The sequence below is a fragment of the Triturus cristatus genome, chromosome 10 (genome assembly GCF_964204655.1).
Source record: "Triturus cristatus chromosome 10, aTriCri1.1, whole genome shotgun sequence".
NCBI classification, from domain to species: domain Eukaryota; kingdom Metazoa; phylum Chordata; class Amphibia; order Caudata; family Salamandridae; genus Triturus; species Triturus cristatus.
The window spans coordinates 491,392,344-491,409,348 of NC_140593.1; the positions used below are offsets into that span (position 1 = coordinate 491,392,344).

A 17,005-nucleotide genomic window follows, 5' to 3' on the forward strand; every position below is an offset into this window, starting at 1 on the left:
TCTGGAAAAGATACATAGACGATGTTCTGGTCGTATGGGAAGGTGATACAAACTCAATTGATGCTTTTATCCTGTGACTCAACCAACAGAATATGTTCTTGAAATTCACACATACTGTATCGGCTCACAACCTGGTATTCCTGGACCTCAATATCTACCCGGAACAGAGCAGACTGAAAACCACTACACATTTCAAGGCAACAGCAAAGTACTATTTACTCCTGTTCGATAGTTTTCATCCCCGTCACCTTAGGATAAATCTACCCTATGGTCAATTCCTCCGTCTTCGGAGAAACTGCACGGAGGTAAAAGAGTTCAAAAAGCAAGCATCTGAACTACGCCTGAAACTGATCGAGCGTAACTACCCCGAGCAGATCATTGATAAAGCCCTTAAAAGAGCAAGGAATAATAACAGGGAGGCCCTCTTGGAAGACAAAGTGGTCACTCAGACCGATGAAAGTCCTATCTGTGTGACCACCTTCAACACACATTCCAACAAGATCACTAAGATAGTGAATAAACACTGGCGTCTCCTCAACAGCTGTGGCTTGAACATCACTAAACCTATGTTTGCACATAAGAGGGGTCGCAACCTTAGACATGCTTGTCCACACCAGACCCAGGAACACGTCCCGGCCCAGAATTGAGGGTCTGCTACCTCCAGTACAGGGTCATCACCCCTGTGGCAACTGCAGCACCTGTCCACTCACAAAAAGAAGCAAACATATTCAATTCCGCAATGGCGAGAAATGAGACCAGAGGAGCTTTACTAATTGCAATAGCAAAAACGTTGTTTATTTAATCACCTGCCCGTGTGGTCTTGAATATGTGGGCATGACCACGAGACCTATCAAGATACGCATTGGCGAACACCGTAGCAATGTCAAGGTGTGGGCGAAGTACTACCAAAATGTCCAACCACTATATCTCCAGTGGACATGGCGTTGATGATCTACAATGGACAGTGGTTGAACAAATGGGCAGCGAACATGGCCTTCATGAAAAAGAACAGCATTGGGTTTTTCGCTTGGGTACCCACATTCATGGATTAAATGATGATATACCATGGAACCAGTTCCATCTTTAAGAGATCTGATTACAGACTGAATGGCTTTCTACTATGAGTTCTACAACCTAACTGGAGCTTCCATTTTTGGGGGGTGATTATTCCACTGTTATGCCTATCCGGTACCTCCCCCTCACCACTGTGAGGTTTCTGTCACCCCCTCCCATTTCTAAGATTCTATTTTTCATTTTTTATTCTTAGATTCATTGCTACATTTCTGTACATTTTTGGCACTCTGCCGGATTCTCCCTGTTGACGTTCGGCTATTCAGCCTATCACTACTGTGGCCTCTCCCTTTCCTTTGTGAAGTTATGCCCATCCCTCTATCTACATTCGGTTATTGTGAGTCAATATACTCCTTGGCCACTATTATTACACACTCCCAAACCCAGGTGACCACAGCACTTGCTCTCTTTTTATCCCATCTTTTTTATTCCATCAGTTTGGTATCTATGCAGGCATTTGGTTGAGACACCTCTGTCTTCCCCCTGGGGTCCTTCTCCTTTCAGTCTCTGCTCAGTCAGTCGATCTTGGTGACCGTTCCGGTCCCAATCCCAGGTGACCACAGCACTTGCTCCCTTTTTATTCCATCAGTTTGGTATCTATGCAGGCAGTTGGTTGAGACACCTCTGTCTTCCCCCTGGGGTCCTTCGGCTCAGTCAATCGATCTTAGTGACCCGTACGGTCCCCTTCCGGTTCCGGGTCTTCGTTTGCAGAGTCAGCGCGCATAGGGCGTTAACCTTTTTGGCGCGATTACACTAATTGATTCAGTCATTTAAACGGGCTCCCTTCGAGTCAGTTCCATCGACGGAGCCGACCGGGGTGGTTCATTTGGCGGGACATTGATCCTTGGAGTCGTAAGTACGGCGCTTCTGGGTGAACTAGGTAATATTCTGACAACGCTAACATTTTGATCGTTGGACCACTTTTTCCTCTCCCGTTCCTCCCTTCATATAGGTAGCCTACCTGGCACGCCCACCACTCGGTCCACGAGCTCATGAGGTTACTTATCTCCTTTTAGCAAGTATGTCCATACTTGGGGGATCTTTTTACTGGCATGGATATACACTGAATTAGTGCCGACCGGGGTGGTTCATTTGGCGGGACATTGATCCTTGGAGTCGTAAGTACGGCGCTTCTGGGTGAACTAGGTAATATTCTGACAACGCTAACATTTTGATCGTTGGACCACTTTTTCCTCTCCCGTTCCTCCCTTCATATAGGTAGCCTACCTGGCACGCCCACCACTCGGTCCACGAGCTCATGAGGTTACTTATCTCCTTTTAGCAAGTATGTCCATACTTGGGGGATCTTTTTACTGGCATGGATATACACTGAATTAGTGCGGGATTTCAGTCCCATTCTGAATAGTGTGTGCTTTTTGTTGTATGTTTGTTATGTCCAATGTTGTATGTTCATTTGTCACACAGTGCCTTTATCACAGATCACGTGATAACGTTACGGATAGCGTTAAGAGACCAGTACTCTTTACCTTTTTTACAGATCACCGTACTCACACGATGGATTGAATTACTACCTACGTAATTAATGTGCCTTTATCTTATGTTTATTCCCTTTAGGTTAATAGGATTATGTAAGACCCATTAAGGCATTACGACTTCTTGGAGGCTATTTACTTCCTTTTTTCATTTCATTTTCTTACAATTTTTGTTTTAACACAACACAGTTAGTGGCAGGAAGGGATCCTTAAGGTCCTGACGAAGAAGCACGGGGAAGCTTCGAAACATGTCGACACCACTAGGAGGCATAGCTCATTGAGGCATACACCCTCCTCCCCCCACCTTTTACTAATACCAGCTCGAACGGCAGAATAAATTTTTCGAGACCAGAGAGCCAGGTATTTTTTAACTCACTCCTTATTCACTCCTGATCCTTCCTCTCACACCCCCGCATCACACATAGCTGTCTCACTAACAACACTGCTCCCATGCAAACGTAGGTCGTAGCACGCCCTGTCCAGTAGAGGGGCAGGAAGACCCCTATGATGAAGCATGACACCAAGGGCCCTTTTGGTGTGTGAGGGGTATTTAAACAACTAATGTGTATTCTCCACGACCGTGGGATACATATTGAGTAATCGGTAGATCCCTTCTACCCGTGGGTGGATCCCTTTGTTTATGTACAATTGACTGGGAGGAAGTATCCACCTCCACCACTCGCTGAGTGGTACCTCTCTACTCCTTTCCTTGTTTTCCTTTCTCATTCTACAATGAACACAGATTAAAAGTCCGGGCCGAATAGGTCTTGCAAAAGTGACTTCACAAATGTTTCCATTTTGGAGATTGCTGTAGTTTCTGGGATACCAGTAATGCAGAGGTCATTCTTCCTAGAACAGGCCTCTAAATCTTCATTCTTGGTTCTTGGTTTTGATCACATTCAGGATCTTTTCCATCTGTAGCAAATGCTCCTTGGATTCAATCGGATAGTCGTGGAAGTCAGACGCTCTATTTTCCAGTTGGTCTAGCCGTGAGTTAAGATGTCAAGCTTAGAGTCAATGGTTTTAAGGCTAGCTTTAACATCCTGCAGTATAGCATGGAGATCATCACTCTGCCTCTCATAGTTGTCTCTGGTGCCCGACTCTGGGTACGTGTAGGCCCGTGTATAACCGGGCGTAGCATACAGCAAGTTATGACTTGCCTGGTAATGGCCGGGCAGCCACAGGGGCCACACTTCGCGTCTTCCATGTGGCCAGATCTGGCTAGGCTGAATTTCTGGTGTCGATACTGGGACCCCGCAACTTCCAGCAGGAGAGCCCAGGGCTCAGCAGTAAATGACCGGCGCCACCCGCAGTCTGCCCACTGCAGCCGCACCGCCTCCAGGACAGCACCAGGGATGGCCACCCAGGCCAACAGCGCTACGGCCTGCAAAATGTCCAAGCCGCTCAGAGTCGGCCCGTCCGACCACCTCCGACCAATGTCAAGGTGGCTGGACCTGTCAGCGGCAGCCTGCAATGCGAAGAGTGGCACGGACGCTCACAGGTGCAGGCGACCCTCGGGTAGGGCGACGGAGAGTGTTCACCTCAGTTCTCCAGTTGAGTCCGCACAATGTCGTCAGAGTGCGGGCCTGTTAGCAGCATTCCCAATTTCGCTGCCCAACACAGTCTCGCCCACTCAACCGTAGGTCAGCCTCCGAGACCCGGATTCCCGATTAAGGCACTGCAGATAACTCCCGTTCTCCCATCTCCGGCACGCCGCGGCAGCCAGGACAGGGGGGACCGCGTCGATGCAGGCATGCCGTAGCAGCACGATCCCTGAGGTGCATTGAAGGCCCAGCCAGCAGCTCGCAGTCTGCTCACCATAGGGTCACAGGCTCCAGTAACACAGCAACAGCCTCCACAGACGGTTAGGTAAGCATTACTGGCAATAGGAACACTCCAATTGCCACTCAGAGATCAGATAATTGCCGGATTATGAGTCGGCTGGGAGAGCCTTCTCAGCGAGCGGCCATTTTACTGCACGGCGAAGCCCCCCATATTGATTTAATTTTCTCTGCATCAACATTATATTGGTGAAAACTTATTTTGAAAGCATGCATAAACATTGCCTGGTTTGAGTGTTCGGTCTAGATTTCTAAAGGATTCAACAAGTGCTCAAAATGTCAGCCTACTCTATGAATTAGTCACAGTAGAGACCTGGTATGGAAGCTAATGTGTTTGCTAGGGACACCTCTATTAAGGTGTTTCAAGATCCTAAGCATGCTAACCTATTAGGTATAGTGTTCTGAGACTAAATGTGAACAGAAGCCAACGCACTACAGGAAGTTTGAAATGTCAATTATTTCAGCTTGTTGCACCACACTGCTCTAAAGCTTAGGAATAATCGCCCGACAAATATATTTGAAATTAAAGGCAGAATGGATATATTTGAACAGGTTGAAAGTGAAACACATTAAAACATTACGGGAATTAAGTCTTTAATCAGAGAGATCTGCAGTCCTTGGCATCATCATTTGAGCTTTTCAAAGCTGTATTAGCTCCTTTAGAGAAGGGAACCCGTCATCTCACACTTGGCTCATAGACCACTCTCTCTCTGTGCCTCACAGACTGTCAAGGAATGGTGTGGATGGAAAGACCAAGGTGGGGAACGGCGTATGCAGCTGCAATAGATAAATTGTTTTTAAAATTACACATCCGGTCAGAGACAAAAATGTTTCTCAGAGGATGTTTAAAAACCCTCACTTTTACTTTTCAGACCATGTGATGCACTAAGGTGAAACACGTGCACGTTTGTTAAAAAGATGCACATGTTTAAATTTTAAAAACAACTTTGCTGCATGGTTTACAGCCCAGCTATTTTCAGGCTTCTGCTTGTGCACAGACTCTTAACACCCTTGGCTTTCCCAGTTAATTTATTTGCTCCCTCACCTCTACATCCAAGGTTGTGCCCTCTGGAACTACGGTGAAGTAGCCACCGATATCTCAAGGCCCAGAAGGAGAGCGAGCTGCGCCAACTTACCTGCTGCTGTGTGTAGCCTGTTACTGGTGGAGTGGCAACTATGAAGTTGGGCACCACTGAAGTATGGCATTATACTGTGCCCAGCCAGTTCACTGCCACCACAAATCTGTACCCCTGCAGGGGCTGGCAAAGGCAGTTTACACACTTCTCAGGCTGAATATTTCACCGTGGCTCATTGTAATCAGCCAATGAGAAGCATGTAAACATGCCTATACTCTATATCCATGAAGGAGAGCACAATTAAGAGCTGACATCTGATTGGCTGATTGCAACTGAGCCTCAGCAGTCCGAGCCCTTGTTGCAGTCAGACAATCAACACCTTTGCTTTCCCACATTTGTTTTGTTTCTATAACCTTTTACCCTTCTGCCCCTTAGAGCCTTGCACTGCTCTAGCTGCAGTAAACTCTGATTGGCACAGTAGCAGAGATCACTTACTCGTCCTGTTGGTCAAGTAGGCCTGAAAACTGGTTCACCCTGAACTTGTTGACTCGCCATAGCGAGTATGTTTTTCTAGGCCTGCTGTTGTTGCTGGATCAACCCTCCTTGTTGAGGTCACCTGTTGTGACTCATTTTCTGAATGTCTTGCAATACTTGTTCCCGTCTAACTCTTTTATGATGTCCCAATGGGACCTCAATCTGGCCCTCACATTTCTGATGTGTTCCTCCTTTGAGCCCCCTACACAGCTGTTTTCTGTGGCTCTTGACTATCAAAACAGTCTTTCAAGTGGCCATTATGTTGGCCTGGAGGGGTCAGCAAGCTTCAAGTTCTGTCGGTTCACCTTCCTTGAACCATCTTTTAACCTGACTAACTGGTTCTTCATGACACACGTCTCCTTCCTGCCGAAGATTATCACTCCATTTCTTGTTGGTCAGCTTATCACTCTGCCTACTCTTTCACTCCTAGTCATCCTTCAAGGAGGAGGAGAGACTCCATTGCTTGGATCCAAAGAGAGCTCTCTCATTCCACATTGATTGCACCAAAGACCATTTCAGTCCTCTAGGATTTTCTGATTTGAGCTATTTCGCAGACCCACCTCCGGGGAGATATTGCTTGGGTATCTATTCTAAGGTGAGGAGTCTTTGGTAGAAGTCATCAGAAGTGATTTACTTTCGGTAACACTTTTTCTAGTAGAGAGACTATCTAACTGCAGATTCTTCATCAGCCCTCCCATTCTTCTCTCTTTGCGACCTGGACTTTCTAAGATATTCCTTTTGACACTGCACGTTGGTTAAACACTGGTTTTACATGTCTCTGCGTTTTTAGTGTAGAAAGTCACAAAACAAACTAATGTCAACGTGTCGAGTGGGGCTTACATTGGCATCATGATGGCCTTTACGACGTGGATGATGCCTTTTTGGAGCCGATCAACTCTACCTACCACTGCGCAGAGGTACTACAGAAGATTTTGTGGACCCAGTCTGATGCTTTGGGAATATTATAAGGTGAGGAATTTGAATAGAGTCTCTACCAGAAGAAGCGTTACTTAAAGTAACTTACTTGTTGGTTTCCACCAGATAGAAAACTTGGGGCACATATAAAGGTCCTCATACACCCAAACTAAATAGACAAAGCATGAAAAAAGTTTTTGAGTTACATCCCGCCCACAAGAGTGTTTAAAGAAAAGTTCAGCCTTTTTCTTTTACACCTGGCGGCATTGTGGTTTGTTGAGCATATTCTTGTGTTTAAACTGAACACTAGGAAGAAAATAAACACTGGAATACTTACTCTTTGGGAAAAAAAAAATTCGAAGTCTGTAAACACATTTTTTCCGTATCACCAAAAGAAATCTTGTTCTCACCTCACATATAGTTGCAAGACGTTTTCCATGGAGCCGAATGACCAGCCTCAGAAGGTCATGATTTTTTGCTGCTTTTTGTTTGAGAGAATTTGTTCAGCAAAAGGAAAAAAATATGTAATTCCTAATGGCATTTGAATAAATATTTTGATTTGAAATGTTATAACGTTACAGCGCCTGCAGTGAGAGCATTCACTCTTAAAACCCGAGTCCTAGAGCTGACTGACTGCATAAGACTAAGAATACTGCCAGGAGCTACTAACATGCTTTATTAAATAATCTATAGTATTCATAAACATTTAAATAAAGTTCCTTATGTTTGTATAAACCAAAATGTAATGGAGTAGTATTTTGATCTACAGGTGATTGTCAGAATCTGTTTTTTAGCATTCGGTTTAGGAGTATTATTTTGCATTCTTATCACAACTAATTCCAAGCAGGTGTACACCTATACATGGTGTTTATGCTGCAACAAAGCCACAGCTTTGTGTCTGGTTACTGGGTGAATAGAGGTAGATTGTTGTGGGATGGGTTTCAAAATCCAATTATGTGTGCTATATAAGCGTTGGAAACTAACTTTATTCATAGTAGTTATAAATGCCCTTTATTATGTCATTGGTGTTCACATGGTTGTGCACTTTGTGTTGAGATAGTGTGAAAAGTTTGTGTATCAGTTTGTTTAATGCATGTAATCTTATGCAAAGTTACTTTTCTTTCTCAGGAAAAATTCCTACGGGTATAGGAAGAAGCGAGATGACAAGTTTGTGGTACGTTTAGAATGCTTTTGCTCTGGCATTAATAGAGGTGTTATGTTCTGGTTAGCTGTGCTATGATTGTTTGTTGAACTTAAACATACTATAAAATGTCTTTGTAAGTGCAATTGCAGAAGGCATTCTTTTTTGCAGTTGTACATAGTTTGTTCATAGATTTTTTTTTTTTTTTAAATAGATTTTCTCAAACTGGAGTTGTGTGGTTGTTTTTGCATGGCAGTTGCTAAAAAACAAAAAACAATGTAAAAATGATAATAGGTACACTCATATGTACACTGGAGAGTTTCCTTGGGAGGAAGTTTTTTTTGTATTAACAACTTTGGTGCCGTTTGACGAATCATCTTGCAACTTTCCAGAAAAATTATTCATCCACCTTGGTTCCTTCCTGGAAGATTTGGGTGACCCATCAAGCTAGGGCTGACAAAAAAGAGTCCCAAAACACTGGTTTCTCCATGAATTTGCCATAGGAAAAATTTAACAGCAGTACTGAAAAAATGGCTAAATAGTATTACCCCAAATTGGATAGAAAGCTAGATATTTATCCAGATAATGTGCTTTGGAGTAGTTCAGTTCAGCCCTTTTCGAGACTTTTAGTTTCAAAATGTATAACTGTTGCTGCTGGACTCTCGTGGGGGGGAAAAAGTTCCAAACATGCAATGTGATTGGTCGGTCCTGCAGGACCGCGCAATGTGATTCACATCCCCAACATGAAGAACAATGCTGTGGTCGGCATATTAGGACTGTGTCCCATAGTTCTGATTTTTTTTTTTTTTTTTAAAGTAGGGGCAAGGGTAGGGATACTCGGACCCGTAACCCTTGTGGGGGTGTCACAAAACAACCCCTTGGGGCCAAATAACTAACAGAAAAAAGTCTCTGTGTTTGCAGCAGACTCACAGGACTCCCATAGGAATCACTATGGTCTCAGTGTGATGCTGCGGGACCAAAACAAAGAAAATGGAAAAAAGTAAAGGGTTTGGCTGCAAGTGTATCATAAGAGATTACTTTGTGTTACAAAGCCATAGAAACTGGGTGGAAAAAGTTAAAGTGGAGTTATATGGAAGGAAGATTACTTTTGGGCACGAGTTAATGTTACTAGAGATAACTATAACTGTTGAATTTCAGTGGTTTTTTTTAGTTCAAATATTAAGTTGTCACTGAAATGTTCACCTAACTGTAATGTCACTTTAACCTTTGGTTTTCTCAGTTAATTTTTTTCTTTTTAATTTAAAGTAATATTTTATTACTAGGCCTAGGCAAAGCTTGCGGGGGCACAAGTGTTAACAGCGCCAAGAGGACAGGCCGTGCAAGAAAACACTAAAGTCCATTGGAAAAGGAGACTTTCTGGAGCTTCGTGGGCATACACAGACATAAGATACAAATCACAGGCGCATGTGCCCCAAAGATCACCTAAGCAGTGAGCACCAGGTTCTTTAATGCTCATTTGGCACCATGACTAAAAATAGAACGAACATTTCGGATGAAATGGAAGTGAAAGAAATATTACTACGAAGGCAGCGTGAGCACAGTGAACAATTTAGAAGGGACCTCAATTGGTTACGTTTGTAAAACACAAATGGGTTATGATTGCTATGAAGGACATTTAATCCTGTTTACATTTGCAAGTCATCTATTAATCATCACTATTGGAACTGGTAGTCACTGATTGGGGACACCATTTGGTTATAATTTGATATTTTGGCGTATTTTTGTTCTTTGTATAGTCTGGGTTAAAAACGAAGTTTGGGAGTGTTAGGATGGAATATGTTCTGGGCACGTACATTCATGGGAGGGTCAGATTAGTTTTTCTGTTTTTAGTTCTGTTATTCAGCTTTCCTTTTTGAGGAGGGTGAGTTCATTCACCTCGAGAGGATACGTAACGCATTGCTTTAAGGCTGGGAGTTTAAATTGGGACTGGGTCACGGGGTCAGAGTTACATTGCTATGAGTGGCCATAAAACGGATAGGTTCCATGTGGGTGGGTTTAGTTGTTGCTTGTTTAGACGAGAAAACACGCATTCACGGGAGTTGAAGGAGCTGATATTGTTGCCTACCGTCACTTTGAAGATAGTTTTTACAGTCTTTCATTAGGAAAAGGGTCGTTTAACAGGAATCGGGCTGGTAATGGGGATGCGGGTTGGATGTCATTTCATTTTAGCATTGTACAAAGGATATTTTGTGCACTAAAGGGAAGGAAATTTCACATTAGTTTGGCACAATGGTTGCATTTTTGTTTTCTTGAACATTCATTAAGGTGAAATTTCTTTGCAGTAGGCGCGGGGAACAGCAGTGGGTTCAATTTAGTTGGAGCTAAACGAAGGTAGTAGTGTGGGGTTGATTGGGGGTCAAGAAGAGGGTGAATTCACAGGATGCGCATGTAAATGGTATAGTTAACGTATTTTTGAATTGATGGTTTAGATGTCTGTTATTACCATTTCAGTTACCCCTGACGAAGAGCTAAAATGGCTCGAAATGCATTGGGTGAAACAGTACGAGGGCTTTCAGCATGAATTGTTCACATTTACATGTCGATTTTGAAGCCTGGATGGGCACGCAGAAGGCAGTTGAAAATTACATGAAATAAAGAACTACAGTGGCATCACGCTGTCCTCATTGTGATTATGATCAATTGGATTAATTTTTGGATGAAGAATTTTGTGAAACTACTGGTTTAATGTGGAGTACGACTAACTTGTTTATCTTGAGGATCAGGTCCTACATTAGGCAGTGCGACTGATTGGCGTGTCAGACACGTGCCTTTTTGGATTACATTTGGCACCATCCACATCTACAGTTCCACATAGGTATGTAGCGTACATGAGGATTACAGGTTCCGGTCCAATCTCTAATCCCATGCACAGCGCAGATGTTTACATAGGAATGCGTACAGGGACCGGGGTTAGGGCAAGGGCTCACTGTCCTGTGCCTGATGTCCCTGGCAGCGAAGCCCAGCTCTGCAGGAGGCCATCACTTGCCGGCTGGTAAAATAGGGTTTAAGAATGGATTTCTATTCGAACATGCACTGGGCCAGGAAGTCGCTGCTGTCCTTAAGCAGGCGAGACTTTTTACGACCCGCCCAGTCCCCCACCCCAGGAGGCCAAGAAGAGAAGGCATGAACCCTTTGTGTATCTTCAAAAGAAAAAAATATGTATTTCACGAATCGTGCCTGACAAAGGCACCTTTGCTCCGAATGGTTGTCAGAGAGTGGAACGCTATAACTGGTGTATACTTTACCTCTGCTGTCAGCTGCAAGGGAGATTTCTTGATTAGCCCATATAGAAAAAGTGAATTTATGTGCGAGGTTAACAAAACAAAAACACGACAGAAATTGCGTAACACAGAAATGAGCAAAAAACAGTACGATAAACCTGAAGTTTTGCAGATTGCAAAAAATCAGTACAGATAGTTTTGCACTATTTTTGAGCATTTTTATAATACAAAATGAGGGAATTTGTTTCTCGACTTTCTACAAGTGAAAAATCTGATAATTCAACCCACAGTGCATAATAGGTGTGCACAGAGGAGGCGAGGGAACGCAAGTTTGTATCCTGTATGATGCACAGTTACAACACACCACGAGCTGTAAGCAGTGAACAGTACACACAGCACATATGTGGCTCCTCTATATGGTGCCAGAGGCCATCATCTTGCACGTGCAGTGAGTGTACAGTGCACAGAGTTACAACACACCCTTGGATTGGTTATGTATCGTCACAGAGAGCACACAGTCCAGACTCCAGCTGGGGCAAGTGCAGTGTGCAGAGATCACACGGTGCTAACTCAGTGGTTTGTGCACAAACCCCATAGTGCAGCTCAGGAAGAGGCAAGTGCAATATGCACAGACCACAAGGCGCACCTCAGTGTGGAGTGCGGTAGAGCATGCACTGAGTGACAGAAGCCGTGAGGGCGGCTGCTCGAGGGAAGTAAGCAATGCAGTTAACCCGAACATTCTGGAACAATAATTACAAACCACAAAAGCACAGAATTCCATAAGGAGGTATAAAAATAAACATTTTAATACAAAATTTACCTTCTAAGGAATGGCGGCTCATACACGATGCAAGCCACAACAGTCTGATGCAATGCACGATGCGTTAGATGTATTTTTGCACATGTAACTAGTGAGGGCGGACACCCGTAAACTCCGCTCCGCCACGTGGCAGAGTTTTTTTGCGAACTTCGTGCTCCAAGCGGATGCAGAGTGGGCAAAACTCTGTGTACTCTGCCGGCAGAGTGGAGTTCACCAGCTACTCTTATTTATTACCATGTGGAACACCATGCCTCGCCACTCGTGACCTTTGGCCGTGCTTGCCGGAGGGTTGGCTGCAGGGCCTCCTTGCCTGTGGCCAGGCCCTGCATTCAACCCTTTGCAGGCAAGCAGCCCCATACCTAATTGAAATCTATAATCTTTCTCCAAAAATAAGTAATATTTTTCATCAAAAGTATATTTTGGAAATTCACACAATACAATGCTTAATAATAGTGATTATTATAAAAATGTTTAATAAAGTTTTACTTAGAAAATAGAACCAACATGTCTGAGTCTTTCTTTTAATATAGTTTTTATGAGTGCATTTTGTGGGCTGATAAATGTTAAGAATGATTGAAAGACATGTTTTTTTTTTTTTTAAACATGCCTTTGGGTCTTTCTTTTAAAAATGTTCCACCCACAAAATGCAATCATAAAAACAACAAGAGGGCCTTGCACACCAGCTGAAGAGCATAGAGCTCAAACTTGGAATTCTTTTGAAAAATATGGTACGTTCTCCTGGGGTTATAGATTTAATGACCCAGGAGACTACAGTTTTTTTAAAATGGTGCTGGGGGGCTTCTGGACTCCCTGCAACCCCCATCAACCGAAAAAAGGGTGGGTGGTGCCCCTTGCTATTCTAGGGGCTCTACCAAGCTTAAACAAATATTAAAAATAAAGCCATTGCATGGCATTATGCTGCACTCTTTCAAAGGATTGAATAAATGAGCGACTCCTGGCACTCATTTTTTCACTTAAAAAATGATTACTGTGAATGTACCGAGGCCTACCTCAGACACCCATATAATAATAATCTTATAGAATGAGGGGGGCATGCTGCCCCCCTCCTGAGCCTTTCCAGGACCTGTGGACCCCATCCCCTGGGGCTGTATTTTTTTTAATATGGGGAGGGGGGCATGCAGCCCCCTCCCCGAGCCTGAGGACTGCCCTTCTTACATGTGATGTTACTAGTCATGTTATTTATTACTGTCTGAGCACTCTTTTTACCTTTGTTGCTTTTTTAGGCACAGGAACCTACTCCCTCCCATGCTTGCTCCCTCTCCTCGTTATTCTGAACGGCTGCTTTTCATGTTTGCTAATGCTCGCTCCCTCTCCTTTGCTACAGCTGATGCCTCCTCCTTGTTGTCTATTGACAGAAATCGCTCATGGCACTCCTCGACCTAGTGCTTTATCTTTAAATATAGTGTCAGCACCTCCAAAACCTCAGGAAGAGCACGTCGAAGAGGACCTCGATGCTCCAGAAGAGGAGGAAGCCACAAGGACTTTCAAAGAAGACTGGAATGACCTTGACACAGAAAGCCCAGAAGTCGTCTGTAGCTATTCCTCGAAGGCTTCGCCACCAGACGACCTAGACTTCTACAACAGCCTCATCAAGAGAGCAGCTGATACCTTCGGGTCCCTTTAGAGGAGGAAAAGGGAGACTCGTGTTCATTCCTAGAGACTTTAACACTATCCACGAGGGGACACAATACCTCCCAATGCTACCAAGCATCCTGGACCAGGGCACGGCTTTCAAGGAGCCTGCCTCGGCAAAAGGGATAACCCCAATGGTGGACAAAAAATACAAACCTTCGACAAAGGACCCTAAATACATTCAGGGAAACACAGTGCCAAACTCAATCATTGTCACCACGGCAAGAAGCAGCAATGCTCACTCCTCCACTAGCCCACCTCCAGAAGAAATCCAAAGAACGGACATGGTGGGGAGAAAGATGGAGATGGAGGCAGCAACAGAATGGCTAATTGCAAACTCCAATGCCCTCCTCAACAGGCATGGCCACCAACAATGGGATGTCTTTGAACAACTGATGAACAAGCTCCCAGAAGAGGATAAAGAGAGAGCAGAATCCATCATACGGGTGGCAAAAACATATTGCACACCTGCCTGAAATCAGCCCAAGATGCAGCCGATACTGCCAGTGGACAAATGTGCATAGGCACAGCGTTTAGAAGGCATGCCTGGCTCCGATTTTCAGACTTCAAGCAACAGGTCCAATCCTCAAGAACTAACAAACCTTTCACAGTTACCGCCCTGTTCGGAAGTGAGGTAGATGAATCCCTTCAACAAATAAAGGACATTGAGACAGTCAGGGCTATGGTAGCTCTGCAACAGAGGGGCACCTTCCAAAGAGAAGATTTTAGCCTCAGAAGACCCACAGGAGGGCGAGTCTTCTCACAAGGTCAACAACAGTAAACACAGGGCGGCGGACAGCAATCAAACCAGCAGTTCGGATACCAAGCCTGGCAACAGCAATCAAGGCAGCCCTTTTAGGGCAGAGGAAGATCCAGGGGTCAACCCTCGAAAGCGGGAGGAGCAAACTCGAAGTGACTTGCCCACAACAGGAGACTTGCCCACAACACCAGTGGGAGGAAGAATAGCGCACCACCTACTTCAATGGGAAAACATCACCACAGACAGTTGGATTTTGAATGTGGTATGCCATGGCTGTTGTATAGAACTAGCAAATAAACCACCACCAAAGAAGAAGAGGTTCCAAAGAACAGAACTCTTAAAATTAGACCGGAAGTAAAGGAACTCCTACAAAAACAAGCAATAGAGACGGTATCAAGGAGGGAACACTACAAAGGAAACCTTTACCTTACTTCTTGGTAACAAAGCAAGTTCTCACCCCAAGACCAATCTTAGACCTCGGATTCATAAACAAATTCATTTGCACGCAACATTTTAAAATGTCAGCACTGCAGGAAGTAATCCTACAGCTACAAAAAGGGTATTTCATGGCAACCATAGATCTAAAAGACGCCTATCTGCACATCCCTATGAACCAAGCTCACAAGAAATACTTCTAGTTCTTCCACGAGAACACTCACTACTTATTCAAGCTCCTGCCCTTAGGGATAAAATCGGCACCTAGTCTTCACAAAGTCCCTAGCAGCGTTCCTGCATCCCTAAGAAGGAGAGGAATCCCTGTCTATCCCTACCTAGACTACTGACTGGTGAAGGCAAATTCAAAGCAAAGATGTTAAACACACATTCATCAAGTGATCACAACACTGCAAAAATTGGGGTTTTCAATAAACCACAAAAAGTCAGCAACAAAGCCAGAACAAGAAAATCCCTTCCTAGGAGCAAGATTAAACTCCAAAGTTACACGGGCATACCCGACCCAGAGGAAAATACCAGCTATCCGACAAACATGCCTCTACCAGATGGGTCAGTTTCTGACAATAAGGACTGTCTTGAATCTCATAGGCATGATAGCAACATGCATTCCCCTCATCGCTCATGCACAGCTCTATTTGCACCCTCTGCAGGAGTGGCTATGCAGCAGTTGGTATCAAACCACAGGGAGTTGGGAGGATCTAGTTGTTGTAACAGAAAGGTTTCAGACAGGGATACAATGATGGGCATCCAAGAACATACCACTAGACAGACCTTTCAAAACACCAACTCCCTCAGTGACCATCACAACAGATGCATCCCACAAGGTCTGGGGAGCACATTCAGGAAACCTGAGGGTACGAGGTCAGTGGAACGATGCAGACTCCATAAAGCACATACATTTTCTAAAGATGAAGACTGTGTTCCTGGCACTAAAGGCATGCCAAGCCTACATAGGAGGGAAGACCATATTGATCCAGATGGACAATACCACGACAATGTTTTGCATCAACAAACAAGGAGGAACAAAAACATTCACCCTAAGCAAACTAGCTCAGGAAATATGGAAATGGGCAAATTCAAGGAAATTCACCCTACAGACCATTCACCTGCTAGGAAAGGACAACACTGAAGTGGATCAACTCAGCAGCCAGAACAGCAGCTCCCACGAATGGGAGATGAAACCAAGGCGCCTGCAACAGGTCTTTAACCTCTGGGGAACTCCAGAAATAGGCGTATTGGCAACAATGGAGAACAAAAAGTGCCAATCCTTCGCCTCCAGGTTTTAACACCACCTATCAAAAGGGAATGCCCTGTCACTAAACTGGTCAGGGACATTTGCATACGTTTTTCGTCCAATTTCTCTTCTACAAAGGGTTCTGGAGAAAGCCAGACCACCAGGAACAAACCTAATACTCATAGCTCCTCAATGGGCAAGACAAACCTGGTACTCAAACCCACTCGAACTGTCCATGGGACAGATGATCAAATTCAAGGCGGACAAGGACCATCTCACAATGCAAAGAGGTCAAATTTTTCACCCAGAACCAGCGACACTCAGCATAACAGCCTGGCACCTGATTACATAGAGTTCAGACATTTGAACTTACCGCAAAGAACAATGGAAATTCTAAAGGAGGCAAGAAAACAGACCACAAGACCATGCTACGCAGCCCAGTGGGAACTGTACACCAAATGGTGTACAGAAAGCAATACCCTAAATTTGATTCCCACACAGGAAACAGTGCTCATATACCTTACACACTTGCTTGATAGTAACATCAACTATTCAAGCCTCAAGGTGTACCTGGCCGCAATTGTAGCCCTACACCAGGGGAGAGTCATGTGAAAGTTAATTGACAGCACCAGTCATCAAAAGATTCCTGGCAGGGTCCAAAAGAATTGCTCTAGTCAAATTAGTTTAAAAAATGGGCTAACCTAGAACTAATTGCAATACAATTTCTGTGAGTGGATTGTTATTGCAATTTTTCCGTAGAAAACTATGGTGA

The 17,005-nt window shown here is 44.3% G+C and overlaps 1 protein-coding gene across 6 annotated transcripts in view; it reads left to right on the forward strand.

Annotated features, from left to right (window-relative positions):
- Positions 1 to 17,005, forward strand: part of LARP4B (La ribonucleoprotein 4B) — an 843,857-nt gene that overhangs the window by 575,562 nt on the left and 251,290 nt on the right. For 3 of the 6 annotated variants that reach the window (XM_085631918.1, XM_085631912.1, XM_085631914.1), the window contains one exon: positions 8,059 to 8,104. In XM_085631918.1, the coding sequence (XP_085488044.1) occupies positions 8,059 to 8,104 (46 nt within the window). Of the gene's footprint in view, positions 1 to 8,058; positions 8,105 to 9,337; positions 10,702 to 17,005 lie in introns of those variants that run through there. The other 3 variants (XM_085631915.1, XM_085631917.1, XM_085631916.1) reach the window with 3 other exon arrangements.